We start from the raw sequence: 15,405 nt of genomic DNA, 5'->3' as shown, positions 1-15,405 counted from the left end.
TCAGCGGTGCCTCCGGCTTGGCCGGTCGTCATACTGACACAATTGGCAGTGTCAGCGGGAGGGAAGCCGGTGGGTGGTAATAAACAGCGACTCCTACAGGTCGGTCAGGGCGCCTGCACAGTGAGGAAGGGATCTGGGTGAGGTAGTGTGCCCTCCCACGCGTTACACTCACCCAATGAGAGTCCTCGCTGCCAGGTGAAAAGAGGCTGCTGGCTGTCTCCTATGTATCGGAGGAAGCATGTGATAGACTTCAGGGCTCCCTAGACCGGCAAGTAGGGGGCAAATGCGCGCAACAACCAGGAAGGGAGGGGGGAATTGGCATAACGACTAAATTGGGATGGGAGGAAAATAGGAGAAAAAGTGGATCAAAAAAATAAAAATGAATGGATATAGCTAATAATATTTCTCGTGACTGGCGTTGAATGAGTTAAGAGCGGTTTTGAATGTGGGTAGGGATCTTTTTACGGCTGTGGGGTAGGGCGTTCCACATTGTTGTGGCATAATTGCGAAATGTGTTTAGTCCCTTGTTTGTGCCGAATCTGGGTTGCACATGATTTGTGGAACTCCTTCTGGTGTTGTGGGCGTGGTATTCACTGACCTTTGGGAAGTATTTCGACATGTACATGGGTACCTGTGTGGTGTCAGTGTATCTTGTAGACCAGGCCCATTGCAAGTTGCTGTAACTCTGTCGTCTACTCTAAGCCATCCTTGGTAGTCAAAGTGGGCAGGGGTGAGGTGGGTTCTCTAGGTCGGAGACTCAGACTCTGGCAGGAGCACTCATTCAAGGGTACTACGTCGACTATGCTTGCACTTCATGGTACCAAAGCACCCCAAAGGCGCTAAAAACAAGATTACAAACATCACAAAACAAACTGGTCAGACTACTACTTTACCTTACTCCTGACCTAGAAGAACCCACCTCACCCCTGCCTCACATTCAATTTATTTAGAAATATTCTTTTTTTGATCCACTTTTTCTCCTTATTTTTTTTCTATTTTTCTCCCATCCCAATTTCGTGTTTGCAATTCTCCCCTCCCCTGTCTTGAACGTTGCTCGCATATGCCCCCCACTGGTCGGTTGTAGGGAGGATAGAAGCCTTGCATCACGTGTCCCCTCCGGTACACAAGGCAGCCTGTCACATCTTTTCACCTGCCAGCGCGCTCTCATTGGCGAGGTGTAACGTGTGGGAGGCTCACACTACCCCCGCCACTTCCTGTCTCTGCTGTGCAGGCGTCCCTCAACCGACCTGTAGGAGTTGCTGTCCACAACGTCCAGATTACCACCCATCGACTTCCACCCGCTGGCTCTGCCAATTGAGCCAGTATATTTAGCTGTCGCTTTCATGACTTACAGATTGTGAACAACAAGTCAGCAAGAGAGGTACCTCTCTGGCAGCTAAGGGCAGTAGCGGCTGGTGCCGCTGGTGCCTTGTGGGTCGCAGTTCACGTTAGGAGGTCGAGTTGAAAATGTAATGCTCTGAGATGCTCTGGAGCAATCTCTCTCTCTGTCTCTCGGATCAATCAAATCAAATAATTAACACATGTATGTTGTCATTTTAAACAACTCACCATTCATTCATTATGCATCAGCAGCAGCTAAATTAATGTTATAGTTCACAACACAGCAGCGCGTTTTGAATCGCTAGCCTATTATCGTCTCAGCAAGCACAGTCAATACTTTTTTCCGTAGCCGCATTTCGTGGAGACAGCTGTGTATAGCGAGAGAGAGAGAGAGAGAGCGAGAGAGAGAGAGAGAGAGAGACTCACTGTTTAGTTGAAACGTCCAGGGCAGGAGGGCTTGATATAAAGTGTATAATCCACTGTTGATGTATTCCAGACCACTGTCCACTGTGTCCAGACTGCATCCGCCATATAGCTTGTTAGCCAAGTGTTAGCTTGTTAGCAATGCAGTTAGCACCACACAACACAAGTACATTTCTTTGTCCATTTCCGCGTCGAACAGACTGCAAACTACCTGGCGTTCTATCGCCATGCTCTAAGACAAACTCTAACCTTAACCAACTTTGAAAGAGTGCCTAAGCTTAACCGTCTAAAGAACTTGCAGTCACGCTCTAAGACAAACAGCTGCATCTCACAACAACACATCTATCTCTACCACCAACCTAGGAATAAGCTAGAATTGGAACATTAGAAATTGGATTCGGCCAATCAGAGATCGTCTCCGCGAAATTCTGCTACAGAAAAAAATACTGGCGTCGGCCAATCAGAGAGCGTCTCCGCGAAATGCGGCTACAGAAATTCTTGACGCTGCTGCCTAGACCGCTTCAAATCGCGCCCGGATTCCAACATAATAGTCATATTTCAACGCACAACGCGTTACGCACTGATTGGCTGCGACGGATACAGCGATCAAACCGTGACGCGCACTCAGAGTGCTATCGCGTCTAGCCCGGACCAAAAAAAAAAAAAAAAAAAAAGGTCACTTCCTGTTCAAGAAAACGAGTATTTTTTATTTTATATAATAACGTTATATTGTGCATTGGAAACACAAACATACTTAAAATGAGTAAATATTATTAATTTTAAACATGTTTATATTATTTATAGGGCTATAAAACTAAAAACTAAAAAAATATTTTTCTTGTTCTCTCATATAACCAGGGCAGGGCCTGAGGGGGGGCGGCGTCCGAGCGCCCCTAGTGGCGAGCCGCCACTGACTAAGGGTCAGTGACATTGTTCATCAATAGAACGAGCTTGAGTCTTACACTTTGAGTGCATTGTAGTATAGACATATTATTAGCAGTAGTAGTATAAGTATAGTAGCATAGTAGTATAGACTTATTAGAATGATAAGTAGTATAAGACAAGTATAGTATAGCATAGTAGTATAGACATTAGCATGATAAGTAGTAGTATAAGTATAGTAGTAGGGTACATGGTAGTAAAAAAGACAACTAAGAAGCTTAGTTAAAAAAGAATAAAAAAATCTAATTTATTTGTAAGGCCCGACAACAAATACACGTCTTCTTTAAACAAGTCAAGAAGAAACATCACAATAAATCAAGAATAAAACAAAAACACCATGAAATCCAAAATAAATAAATTAATGCAACACTCCCAGACATACCCCACGCGAAGGTAAGGAAAAACTCACTAAAAACCTAGCAATAGGAAAAAAGCACCAAAGGGCCTAAAAAAAATAATGGTTTGGTTCCGGTTGCTGACCGACCCTGCCGGTTTAGGTGCGACCCAATTTATCTTATGAGTTAAAAAAATAAAAATAAAAAATCTTAGTCAAACCTTTAGTATTATGGATATTAAACATGCTGGCAGAGTACATGCATCCATGTTGTTGTGAACATTTTAATTAAATAAAGAAATTCCCTATCCATAGTCGCCGTGGGAAAATTTTTTATTAAATAAATCCCCTACCTACCCATGGCCTTAACTGACAACCAACAGGAACCAAACAATATTTTCTTTTATGCCAAGGCAATGTGGAGGGGAGACACCTTAGAAGGGCCGTTCAAGGGGGGATCTCCCTTATTAGATGTCGGTGATAGTAGTGTTGCTATAAAACAGGCAAAACAGTTGGTAAGTATGTATACGAGTAATAAAACACAAATATATAAGTAATGAAATAGATTTTTAGATTTGATTAGATGTATTGTCATCATACAGCACAAGTGCAGTACAACGGAAAGAAGTTTGGCATCCAACCAGAATGCAATATATATGTACAGGTGATTAAACGGATGTATGTACAGAGAGTTGTAGTATTAATATGTACAGTGATACAGGTATAAAGACACTATGGTAGTAGTAAGCCATACTGGCCAGCAGCGTAACTAACTAGTAAGAGTATAGGTAACACTATACGACTGAGGTACCCATGTACATGTCAAAATACTTCCCAAAGGTCAGTGAATACCACAACCACTACACCAGAGGAAGCTCAACAAATCATGTTAAACCCAGATTCGGCTCAAACAAGGGACTAAACACGTTTAGCAATTATGCCACATCAATGTGGAACGCCCTACCCAAAGCTGTAAAGGAATGTGAATTCCTACCCACATTCAAAACCGCTCTTAAAGAGCACATACGGGAGGCTGCAATTCGAAACTGGCCACCGTAAATGCCCAAAACCCCCACCACCTCCTAATAGACAGTCTCCTCCCCACCGCATGTATATATTCCCTCCCCGCCGTATGTATATTTCTCTCCCACCCACCCACCCCCTCCAAATGTACAGTCTCCACCCCACCGTATGTATATTTCTCTCCCACCCACCCACCCCCTCCTAATGTACAGTCCCCTCCCCATCATATGTATATACTCTGTCAGGATCTAGGGGTAACAGTACTGTATATTTGAATACCGTTTGTCACAAATGTATCAGTACTAAATACCTATATGTCCCTATGCCATAAATGTCATGTATGTTGTGTATGTCATAAATGTCTATATGAATTGAAAATGGGGGACCCTGATGTAAACAAGACAAACGTCTTTCTCAGGTCTGCATCCCCTTAACAATTGTGTGTATTGAGCCGTACTGTATTGTACCCATTCTGCAATCTGTTAAATAAAGTTTTCATTCATTCAAGGGATATGTAGGCCTATTGATTGATTGAAAAGTTTATTAACAGATTGCAGAATGGGTACAGTACAGTACAGCTCAATACATACAATTGTTAAGGGGATGCAGACCAGAGAAAGACTTTCGTCTTGTTTACATCAGGGTCCCCCATTTTCAATTCATCATATGACACACGACATACAGATAGACAGTACTGCTACATCTATACATTTATGACATACCAGATTTGCAAATATGTACTGTTTGTGATACAAAAAGTGTCCAGAAAAAGAGTGTACATTTGACGTAGAAACTGTACATTGGAGGAGGTTGGGTAGGTGGGGTGGGGCTGTACACTGTTGGGTAGGGGGGGACGGGACACTGTACACTGGAATACTGACAAAGCCATACTTGGTAATTTACTGTACAACTGGGTTAGGACATTTGTAGGGGCCAGTTTCGAATTGCAGTCTCCCGTAGGTGTTCTTTGAGAGTGCTTTTGAAAGTGGGTAGTGATTCACATTCCTTTACAGCTTTGTACTGTATTTCAACCTTCTTCACGCCCTGTTCACGGTTCACGGAATTGGCACATTTTTTCAAAAAAAAAAAAAAAATGTATATAATTTTTTTTTTTAAACTCATAAAATATATTGGGTCGCACCTAAATCGGCAGAGGCAACCGGAAACAAACCATTATTTTGTTTAGGCCTAAGTGGTTGCCTAGTGGAGATTTAGGATTCACTGACTGTACACTGTAAGAAAAAAAGCTGCAAGAAAACTAAATGTCTGGCCACCTGCATTTCACTATGTATGTGACAAATAAACCTCTTGATTATTCTTGAGTTGTAGTATTAATATGTAGTCTACAGTGATGAAGGTATAAAGACACTATGGTAATACATTGATTGATTGCTAACTTTAACAGATTGCAGAATGGGTACAATACAGTATGGCGCAATACACAATTGTTAAGGGGATGCAGACCAGAGAAGGACTTCTTCCCCCATTTTCAATTCATCATAACATTTATGTATGAATTGTAAGATTTCAATAAATATGAACATGTTAATGCTACTACTACATAAACTGAATTTATACTGAATTTGTCTTACACTTAATGCAGGGATGTTCACAGCATTTCACTTTCAACCAGGTATCTGATTAATTTAATGTAGCAACTAGTTCACCCAGTCCTTGTTGGACTGATAAGTGGTTGCCTATAGTGGAGATTTAGGATTCACTGACTGTACACTGTAAGAAAAAAAGCTGCAAGAAAACTAAATGTCTGGCATCTATGGTTTCCAAATACTGTCAAATTACAGTAAAATCAAATACATTTACAACCTTTATTTAATGGTTAATATTTTGATAAAAGGTAATTTACTGTATTTGTATAGCATTTACACTTAAAGTAGGAAAACAAAAGTAATCTGTAAAATAATACAGTGAATTTCCTTAATACAGGTTTTGACCAGCAGATGGCAGCGACGAGGCAGCTCCATTGGGAGGGGGCGGGGCGGGGCCGGGAGAAGGGGCGGGGCTAAAATGTGCAAGTTTTTTCTCCTGCCAATGTTGACAGCTGAATGAATGAATGAATGAATGAATGAAAACTTTATTTAACAGATTGCAGAATGGGTACAATACAGTACGGCTCAATACACACAATTGTTAAGGGGATGCAGACCCGAGAAAGACGTTTGTCTTGTTTCCATCAGGGTCCCCCATTTTCAATTCATATAGACATTTATGACATACACAACATACATGACATTTATGGCATAGGGACATATAGGTATTTAGTACTGATACATTTGTGACATAAACGGTATTCAAATATACAGTACTGTTACCCCTAGATCCTGACAGAGTATATACATATGATGGGGAGGGGACTGTACATTAGGAGGGGGTGGGTGGGTGGGAGAGAGATATACATACGGCGGGGAGGGAATATATACATGCGGTGGGGAGGAGACTGTCTATTAGGAGGTGGTGGGGGTTTTGGGCATTTACGGTGGCCAGTTTCGAATTGCAGTCTCCCGTAGGTGTTCTTTAAGAGCGGTTTTGAATGTGGGTAGGGATTCACATTCCTTTACAGCTTTAGGTAGGGCGTTCCACATTGATGTGGCATAATTGCGAAACGTATTTAGTCCCTTGTTTGAGCCGAATCTGGGTTTAACATGATTTGTTGAGCTTCCTCTGGTGTAGTGGTTGTGGTATTCACTGACCTTTGGGAAGTATTTTGACATGTACATGGGTACCTTAGTCGTATAGTGTATCTTGTAGACCAGGCCCATTGCAAGTTTACTCTGTCGTCTACTCTAAGCCATCCTAGGTTGTCAAAGTGGGCAGGGGTGAGGTGGGTTCTGGGGGTAAGGTCAAGTAGTAGTCTGACCAGTTTAGTTTAGTTTAGTTTCTTTAATAGTTGTCATACAGAAGTACAGAATACTTTTGTACAAAATGCTTCTTACTGTTGCGCTCCAGAGACTGTGCAAGACAAGATAAGTATGAAATAAAAACATAGTAAAATTAGAAGTAAAAAAAAGAGGTCACAGTGTTCAGTTTAGACATATGTACAATGTTCGATGCAGAATAGACGTAGTTACCATACAATATACAATACTGTGCAGTGTACTAATATACAATACTATATAGTGCAAGGCAGAAATGGAGAAATGGGACGAGGTGCAATTTAGGTACAATTCACAGTAGGTGTACGAGTTGTAGTGCGAATCCTTTATCAATAAATATAAAGTGTAAGTGTGTTTGTGTGATCTAAAGTGTGGAGAGTGGGTGCTGCAGTGTGTTGTTTGTTTGAGTGAGTGTGTGCGTGTGGGTGTGTGTGCTGTGTGCATTTGATGGTTGTTGCATAGTGATTATTGTTCGTTTAGCGATTATTGTTCGTTTAGCAGCCTGATGGCCTGGGGATAGAAGCTTCTTCTGAGTCTTTCTGTGCTCGCCTTAAGACTCCGGTATCGCTTGCCTGACCGCAGCAGTTCAAAGAGGCAGTTGTTCGGGTGGCTCGAGTCCTTAATAATTCTCTTAGCCTTCCCCTTGCACCGCTTGATGTAAATGTTCTGGAGGGTGGGAAGCCCCCCTCCAATTGTGCGTTCGGCTGAACGTGTCACTCTTTGTAGTCTGCTACGGTCTTGTGCAGTGCTATTCCCAAACCAGGAGGTGATGTTGCCGGTCAGGATGCTCTCTATTGTACATGAGTAGAAGTTCCTAAGGATCTTCTGACTGACTTGGAACTTCCTTAGGCGCCTGAGGAAGTAGAGGCGTTGTCGTGCCTTCTTCACAACACTGTCAATGTGTGTGGTCCATGTCAAGTCCTCGGATATGTGGGCTCCGAGGTACTTGAAACTGTTCACTCTCTCAACCGGTGCCCCGTCGATGCAGTTTGTTTTGTGATGTTTGTAATTTTGTTTTAAGCCCCTTTGAGGTGCTTTGGTACCATGAGGTGCACGCATAGTCGTAGTACCCTAGCTAGGGCGTTCCACATTGATGTGGCATAATTGCGAAACGTGTTTAGTCCCTTGTTTGAGCCGAATCTGGGTTTAACATACAGATATAGTATCTACATATATAGAAAGGATTATGCAGGTATATACCTAGACAGATGTGGATATATGGTAAGAATATATATATATGGTATATACAGCATTATTGTACATGCTATAATACAGTTACATGTGTATAAGTAGGTATAAAGGATATGCAGGTATATTCATAGATATACACATACATAGCAACAATGACAGGTGACATATCTAACATGAGTATAACCTCTATGTCAACAACCTGAGGAAATGATGATAGAAAACTCCTCGTCACGGTGATCAGGTTATCAATCTACCAGCTATGCTGCTTTAATAATCCACACGTGCTCCTCTCAGCATAACTTTTGATTACGTTTTCACTATCCGCCATTTTGATTTAAAAATGTGACAGGTTTTGTTGTTTAGCCTTCTTGCTCCTCTTGGTCTGAAGAACTTCTGAATGGTAACTAGTAGTAACGACTAGCAGCGTGCTGTCTGACTAGCTAACGCCACAGTAGCTACTAGCAACAGCACCCCGATACTAGTAGTAGGCGTGGCTAACGCTAGCTAACATGCATCAGGCTAGCTAACGTCAAGGCTAACAGGATTCTCGAAGACACTCTGACGTCACGAGACCGCCGCCATCTTGGCATTGGGGGGAAACAAACTGATTTCTACTGGTCAAATGTATGCGTTGAGCTCCGTTTTTATTACATATTTCATCACATTCTTGTTCATTTCATAACCATTTCATATAATTTGTTTTGAAAATATTGAGGCCAACATGGCATTTCACTATTTCGAAAGCCTTTCTTCTGGTGATTCTAAAAGTGCATGTTCCCCCCCCCCAAGCCATAGGCATGCACACAGAAAGTTAAAAAGACAGGAAGTTGACTTCGAGAATCAGGCTAACAGGATAGCTAACGTACAGTAACACCAGGCTAACAGGATAGCTAACATACAGTAACGTCAGGCTAACAGCAGCAGGCTAACAGGATAGCTAACGTGTCAGGCTAACAGGATAGCTAACGTCAGGCTAACAGGATAGCTAACATGTCATACAGTAACATCAGGCTAACACAGCAGCAGGCTAACAGGATAGCTAACATACAGTAACATCAGGCTAACAGGATAGCTAACATACAGTAGCGTCAAACTAACAGCACCAGGCTAACAGGATAGCTAACATACAGTAACATCAGACTACAACAGGATAGCTAACTCCGGGTGACCTCCTGTCAGGCGGATTCTTTTGGTCGCTGCAGGCAGCTGAGCTGGGAGCTGGAGGATGACTGTAAACAACACCAGGGATGGATAAACGGGTGCAGCAGCAGTCGCATGTTTGGTAACGACACAGCCGAACCACATCCTGCCAGCCTAGGCTAGCTAGATAGCTAGCTAACCGTTAACAACGTCAGTCAAGTCAAGGTAAGTCTCTACACGTTTCTAGACATCTAAGTTAACTGTTAGCTTGACGGTCACATAGAATAATAACAGTGGCACGATTTGCATGTGAATTAACGTCACACCAGATACATCAGCTGATGCTTTTTTAGCACAAGACTGAGAGGCCTGAGATGATGATGGTGATGTGCTGCGGATAAATCCAAGGTAGTAGTAAGTAGGCATCAGATTATGGATACATTGGATTAGATTAAAATGTATTGTCATTATACAGCACAAGTACAGTACAAATGAGTATTGACAGACTCAAACCTGCAGACTCAAACAAACACCTGTTTGTTTAGACACAACAACATGCCAGCTGAAGGTATGGGCACTCAATCTGTGTGTAATAATGAAAACGGATTTGATCTCAGAGCAGAACCAGAAGCCTGTTATAGTCTGTGAGGCTCAGACTATATTGTAATGTATTCACAGGTATATTATGTAACGTTACACTTCAGCGTTAAAATAGATACCAAGACAAGAGTTAGACCAGCAATATGTTAGATGGAATTAGTGGCTGGGGTTGTCCTACATAGAGATAATGGAGCAAGGCTTCATTGTCATTTGCATTCCGGGGGACATGGCAGAGGAATCTATCTTACTGTGTTAGTGGTCACTCAAGCTTCGTTTCAGGCTTGTAAGGTGGATGTCAAGGTCACCCCCAAAAGTATTAGTTACTGGTCAGTGACCCTGCCTACGTACAGCCGACATAAACACATGCAGTGTGATTTTTGTTGTTGTGTTGTACCTATTTGTTTTCTGATGCAGAGAAAAATGATGCTGGCCGCCCAACGGTAATGACATCACCACCCTAGTCTCAAGTGTGTATTGTGGTTGTGACAATGCTCTCTCTCTCTCTCTCTCTCTCTCTCTCTCTCTCTCTCTCTCTCTCTCTCTCTCTCTCTCTCTCTGTGCATTGATCACAGCAGGCTCATTTAGCCTTCTCTTGTTTCTGTATTTGTCTGTTCACTCCTTACTTACTCTTTCACTGACTAATCAACATCGTAGTGTTCTGACAACTCGTGTGGAGGCCTCTGCACACATGACACGAGCAGTGCTGTCAGAGTGAGCTGGCTAATGCCATCACTGACTGCACAAACACGCAGCGTTAGCTCTGTTACAGTCACTCTCCTTCCTGCTCTTGGCTCAGGGGGAAGTGGAAGTCCTCGCTGTGATGCCATCACATTCTTTCTCTTGTTATAGTATGAGAATAATAGCAGGATAACAGACTAGTTCTCTCTCTCCCCCCCCCCCCCCCCCCCCCTCTCTAGTTTGAAGATTTCTCGGCGGGGGTGAGAGACTATGAGTTAGAGGTCCTGGTATGAATGTGTGTGCAGACTGCAGAGTGAAGTCACACATGTCCAGACCACCAGCTCACTGAGGTCTGGCTGCTCCGCGAGATCTGACTGAGGACTAGGATCTATACAGAGGTAAAGATGTGTGCATGCTAGGCTAGCATGTACTGTACATGGCTCCACTTTGTCTTAAAGGAACATGCCACCATTATGGGAAATGTGTTTGCCGTCTTCTCGTCGGACAAGAAGATGGATACCAATTTCCTCTCTGTGCCTTTAGTAGAAAGCAATCCAGCTGCAAGCTAGCCTAGCTTAGCACAAATGAATGAAAGTGGATATGGACCACTGGTAAACCACTAGCTTAGCTTAAAACTCCAGAAGAGGTGTTTTGGCCAACAGGCTAGGCTAGCTGATCCGTATCCACTTCCATTCATTTGTTCTAAGCTAGGCTTGCTTGCAGCCAGATAGCTTTCTACTGAACGCACAGAGAGGAAATTGGTATCTATCATCTTTGTCTTGACTCTGGAGAAGACAGTAAGCGCATTTCCCATAATGCCGATGTGTTCCTTTTTAAGTTGAGTCTTATCATCCATAGACAACCAGCGCAGGAAACACACCAGCCAACTGGAACTTCTTTACCAGTGAAAACCTTTTTTAGAATATAATCAATCCTCCAGACATTGGTTGGTTACCTACTAGTGGGCGGCCCGGTATAGTAGTCAAGCTGACTAGCCACAGCCAGATTTAGCCGCATTTGGCTGGAGCTAATTCCTCACCCAGAGGAATTAGCTCCCCCCCACCCACCCACCCCCTCCCAATGTACAGTCTCCTCCCCCTCGTATGTAATGTATATATTTTCAGTTAGGATCTCTGTTTAACAGTACTGTATATTTGCATATTGTGTATGTCACAAATGTAACAGTACTGTATATCTGTATCTGTATGTCATAAATGTCATTATGAATTGACAATGGGGGACCCTGATGTAAACAAGACGAAAGTCTTTCTCTGGTCTGCATCCCCTTGACAATTGTGTGTATTGAGCCGTACTGCATTGTACCCATTCTACAATCTGTTAATAAAGTTTTCAATCAATCAATCAAACCCCTGACTTCACCATGATCCTGATGCCTGCCTTGCTCTCCCTTGCTCTCCCTTGCTCTCCCTTGCTCTCCCTGCCGCCAGCTGAGGTGCTTCTGACGTCAGCTATGTTCTGGAAGTTTGACCTGCACACGTCTTCCCACCTGGAGGCCCTGCTGGAGAAGGAGGATGTCACCCTCATCGAGCTCCTGGAGGAGGAGGATGTGCTGCAGGAGTGCAAGGCTCAGAACCGCAGGTGTGGACACGGTTCTTTATTATTCACTACCGTTTCCAGACTCGTCTGTGGTTCTGAATGTGTTTAGTCGCTGGTCACAGTGGCTGGTAGTGGTGGTGGGTGAAAATATCGATACAGTACTATAGTATCTTCATGCCCTGAAGAAGGCCGATATAGAGGCCGAAACATGTTGGTGTTTTTTTTAATTGTTCTAAAATGAACTAAGCGAATTATTAAAGCTTTTTTATACATGAGTGCCTGGAACTTCTTTTGTTTTTTCAACTTTGCGTGGAGATACTGTATCGATACAAGGACGCCAAGTATCGATATTTTATTATGCAAATGTTTTTTTACTTTTTTTATAAGGAAGTTGCATTGTTCATTTCAATACCTGTAATAGTACAGTAGTCCACACACGCACGCACACACACACATACACACATACACACACACACACACACACACACACACACACACACACACACGTGTGCATTTAGTTAAGTTGGAATATGACTGTAATACAAACAGTTCAGTTTGTCAGGTACATGCAACACAGATTACAGTGTTTACATCTGTCTGCTTGAGAAAATCCCATTTGCTGCAATACAAATTATTGAAGTGAGATGAACAGACTGAAAACTTTATTTTATTAGATAAAACATGTTGACAAAGTTTTACTTTGCAGTTGAAAAAAGGTAATAAATCGCAATATTAATATCGCAATACTCAGCATATCGCAATATATTTTGAATCGCAATACTATCGTATTGTGACTTAACCCTTTCACTGCCACACTACCAAAACGGTTAACCCTTTCACTGCGACAATTCACAGAAGGTTAACCCTTTCACTGCCATACGACAGCCGGTTAACCCTTTCACTGCCACACGACAGAAGGTTAACCTGTCGTGTGGCAGTGAAAGGGTTAATATCGTGATAATATCGTATCGTGAGGCCTCTGGTGATTCCCACCCCTAGTGGCTGGTGGGGTCAGAATGCACACCAGGGAGCACAGGTTGCCTTGCCTACCCATCAAAGTGGATTGTAGAATGGACCTGTCTCGAACCCGCCCTCTTTTCATCATCCTCCAATCGCAACTGTTCGATTGCTTCCCGACAGTTGTGATTGTGGGCTCAAGAAAAGAGGGTTGGGGTTTGAGACGGGTCGTTGACAGATTCACCAGCCATTCGTCCTCACCCAAACACTGCTTTCTGCAGGCTCCTCCTGTTCCTTTCCCAGGACCACTGTATGCAGGAGCTGCTCCGCCTTATCACAACAGAGCCCCCTGCTGGCGTGGAGGAGATGAAACGCTTCAAGTAAGTATATAGAAACCCTTTTACTGTTTGTAAACAGTGATGATGTTTTGGCTCCGGAAGTATCCAGGGACAGTCTGGATGAAACCCTGCGACGTCCAGTGACCTGTCCCGTGTGTCTGATTGACTGGTCACAGAGTCGAGCGCTTTCATCCACATCCACAAAGGACATTAAACGCCAAAATCCTGACTAGCTCTACTGACCAGCTCTACTGCTCCCTGCAGCAGAGAACCAGAGCCACGTAGACGACACTAAATGAATAGAATAGAATAGAAGTACTTTATTGGTCCCGAGGGAAATTCAGCATCACAGATGGCAATGAACATTCAGGTAGTCAAAAATCTAAAATAAAAAATGATAATAAGAGTACAGTCAGAGATATACATTCTAAAATAATATACAGCAAAATATACAGCAAAATGTGAAGTGTGCAGGAATGTACTGGAAGTTATACAGGGATGTGCCTATTTCACATTTTGAGAGCTCGTTCTATGATTTCAACTCAAAAGATCTGCATTTTGGACGTGAAGCAGAGTTTTGCCTGTAAGGCGACATAGAAAGTGGTCTATATAGTAAACTAGACTAAAGACTAAATATATAATTCATATTGATATTGATAACACTATATATATAATTCCTATTGATATCGCCTTATGAAAGAATGCAATATTCATTTACATTTAGTCATTTAGCTGACGCCGTTATCCAAAGTGACTTACAAGTCATCAGGAAGGGTACAACTCTATCAGCTGAGTAACAATGTTCATCAAAGTGTTGAGTGCTACAGTGTAGGTTAGTGTATTAGGACAAGTGCATGACAGTAATGTTAGTTAGGGTTAGATATTTTTTAATTAAATTTTTTAATTTCAGATAATGGTTGAAGAAGTTGCTTCCAGGGAGACTACATAATGCCATATGATTTACTATCGGGTGAATGTATTTCCCAAAATATAGCCTACTACCAAAAGAGTTTAAAACAACATGAAAACATACTCCAGACTAGACTAAACATGATGATGGATGAAGTCATCTTTGATCTCATTTACAGTATCCAACCAGTCTGCCCCACAATGCACTGGGGGAGAAGAACCCTAAAGTGTAGGTCAGTGTGTTTCTGACCTGTGATTGGTTGGTTCCAGGTATCCCAACATAGCGTGTGAGCTGTTGACGTGTGACGTCGCGGTCATCAACGACAAGCTGGGGGGGGAGGAGCCTCTGCTGGAGACGCTGTACGCCTTCCTGCAGCAGCCATCTCCCCTCAACCCCCTGCTGGCCTCCTTCTTCAGCAAGACCACCGGGAACCTCATCACACGCAAGACCGAGCAGGTAGGGAACCTCCTCAAGACCGAGCAGGTAGGGAACCACATCAAGACCGAGCAGGTAGGGAACCTCCTCAAGACCGAGCAGGTAGGGAACCACATCAAGACCGAGCAGGTAGGGAACCTCCTCAAGACCGAGCAGGTAGGGAACCTCCTCAAGACCGAGCAGGTAGAACCTCATCAAGACCGAGCAGGTAGGGAACCTCCTCAAGACCGAGCAGGTAGAACCTCATCAAGACCGAGCAGGTAGGGAACCTCCTCAAGACCGAGCAGGTAGAACCTCATCAAGACCGAGCAGGTAGAACCTCATCAAGACCGAGCAGGTAGGGAACCTCCTCAAGACCGAGCAGGTAGGGAACCTCCTCAAGACCGAGCAGGTAGGGAACCTCCTCAAGACCGAGCAGGTAGGGAACCTCATCAAGACCGAGCAGGTAGGGAACCTCATCAAGACCGAGCAGGTAGGGAACCTCATCAAGACCGAGCAGGTAGGGAACCTCCTCAAGACCGAGCAGGTAGGGAACCTCATCAAGACCGAGCAGGTAGGGAACCTCCTCAAGACCGAGCAGGTAGAACCTCATCAAGACCGAGCAGGTAGGGAACCTCATCAAGACCGAGCAGGTAAGGGGCGACT

General features: G+C 43.3%; 1 protein-coding gene across 1 annotated transcript in view; it reads left to right on the top strand.

Annotated features, from left to right (window-relative positions):
• Positions 1-8,728: 8,728 nt before the first annotated feature.
• Positions 8,729-15,405, top strand: part of ppp6r2b (protein phosphatase 6, regulatory subunit 2b) — a 52,487-nt gene continuing 45,810 nt past the window's right edge. The window contains exons 1-6 of the mRNA XM_084335474.1: positions 8,729-8,769; positions 9,325-9,510; positions 10,803-10,961; positions 12,012-12,162; positions 13,359-13,457; positions 14,595-14,781. Coding sequence (XP_084191600.1) covers positions 12,035-12,162; positions 13,359-13,457; positions 14,595-14,781 — 414 coding nt within the window. The 5' untranslated portion in view covers positions 8,729-8,769; positions 9,325-9,510; positions 10,803-10,961; positions 12,012-12,034. The remainder of the gene's footprint in view (positions 8,770-9,324; positions 9,511-10,802; positions 10,962-12,011; positions 12,163-13,358; positions 13,458-14,594; positions 14,782-15,405) is intronic.

Source organism: Notolepis coatsorum, assembly GCF_963971535.1.
Source record: "Notolepis coatsorum genome assembly, chromosome: 18".
NCBI lineage: Eukaryota > Metazoa > Chordata > Actinopteri > Aulopiformes > Paralepididae > Notolepis > Notolepis coatsorum.
The sequence above is the reverse complement of the archived record's forward strand: the minus strand, read 5'-3'. Positions and strand labels throughout refer to the sequence as shown.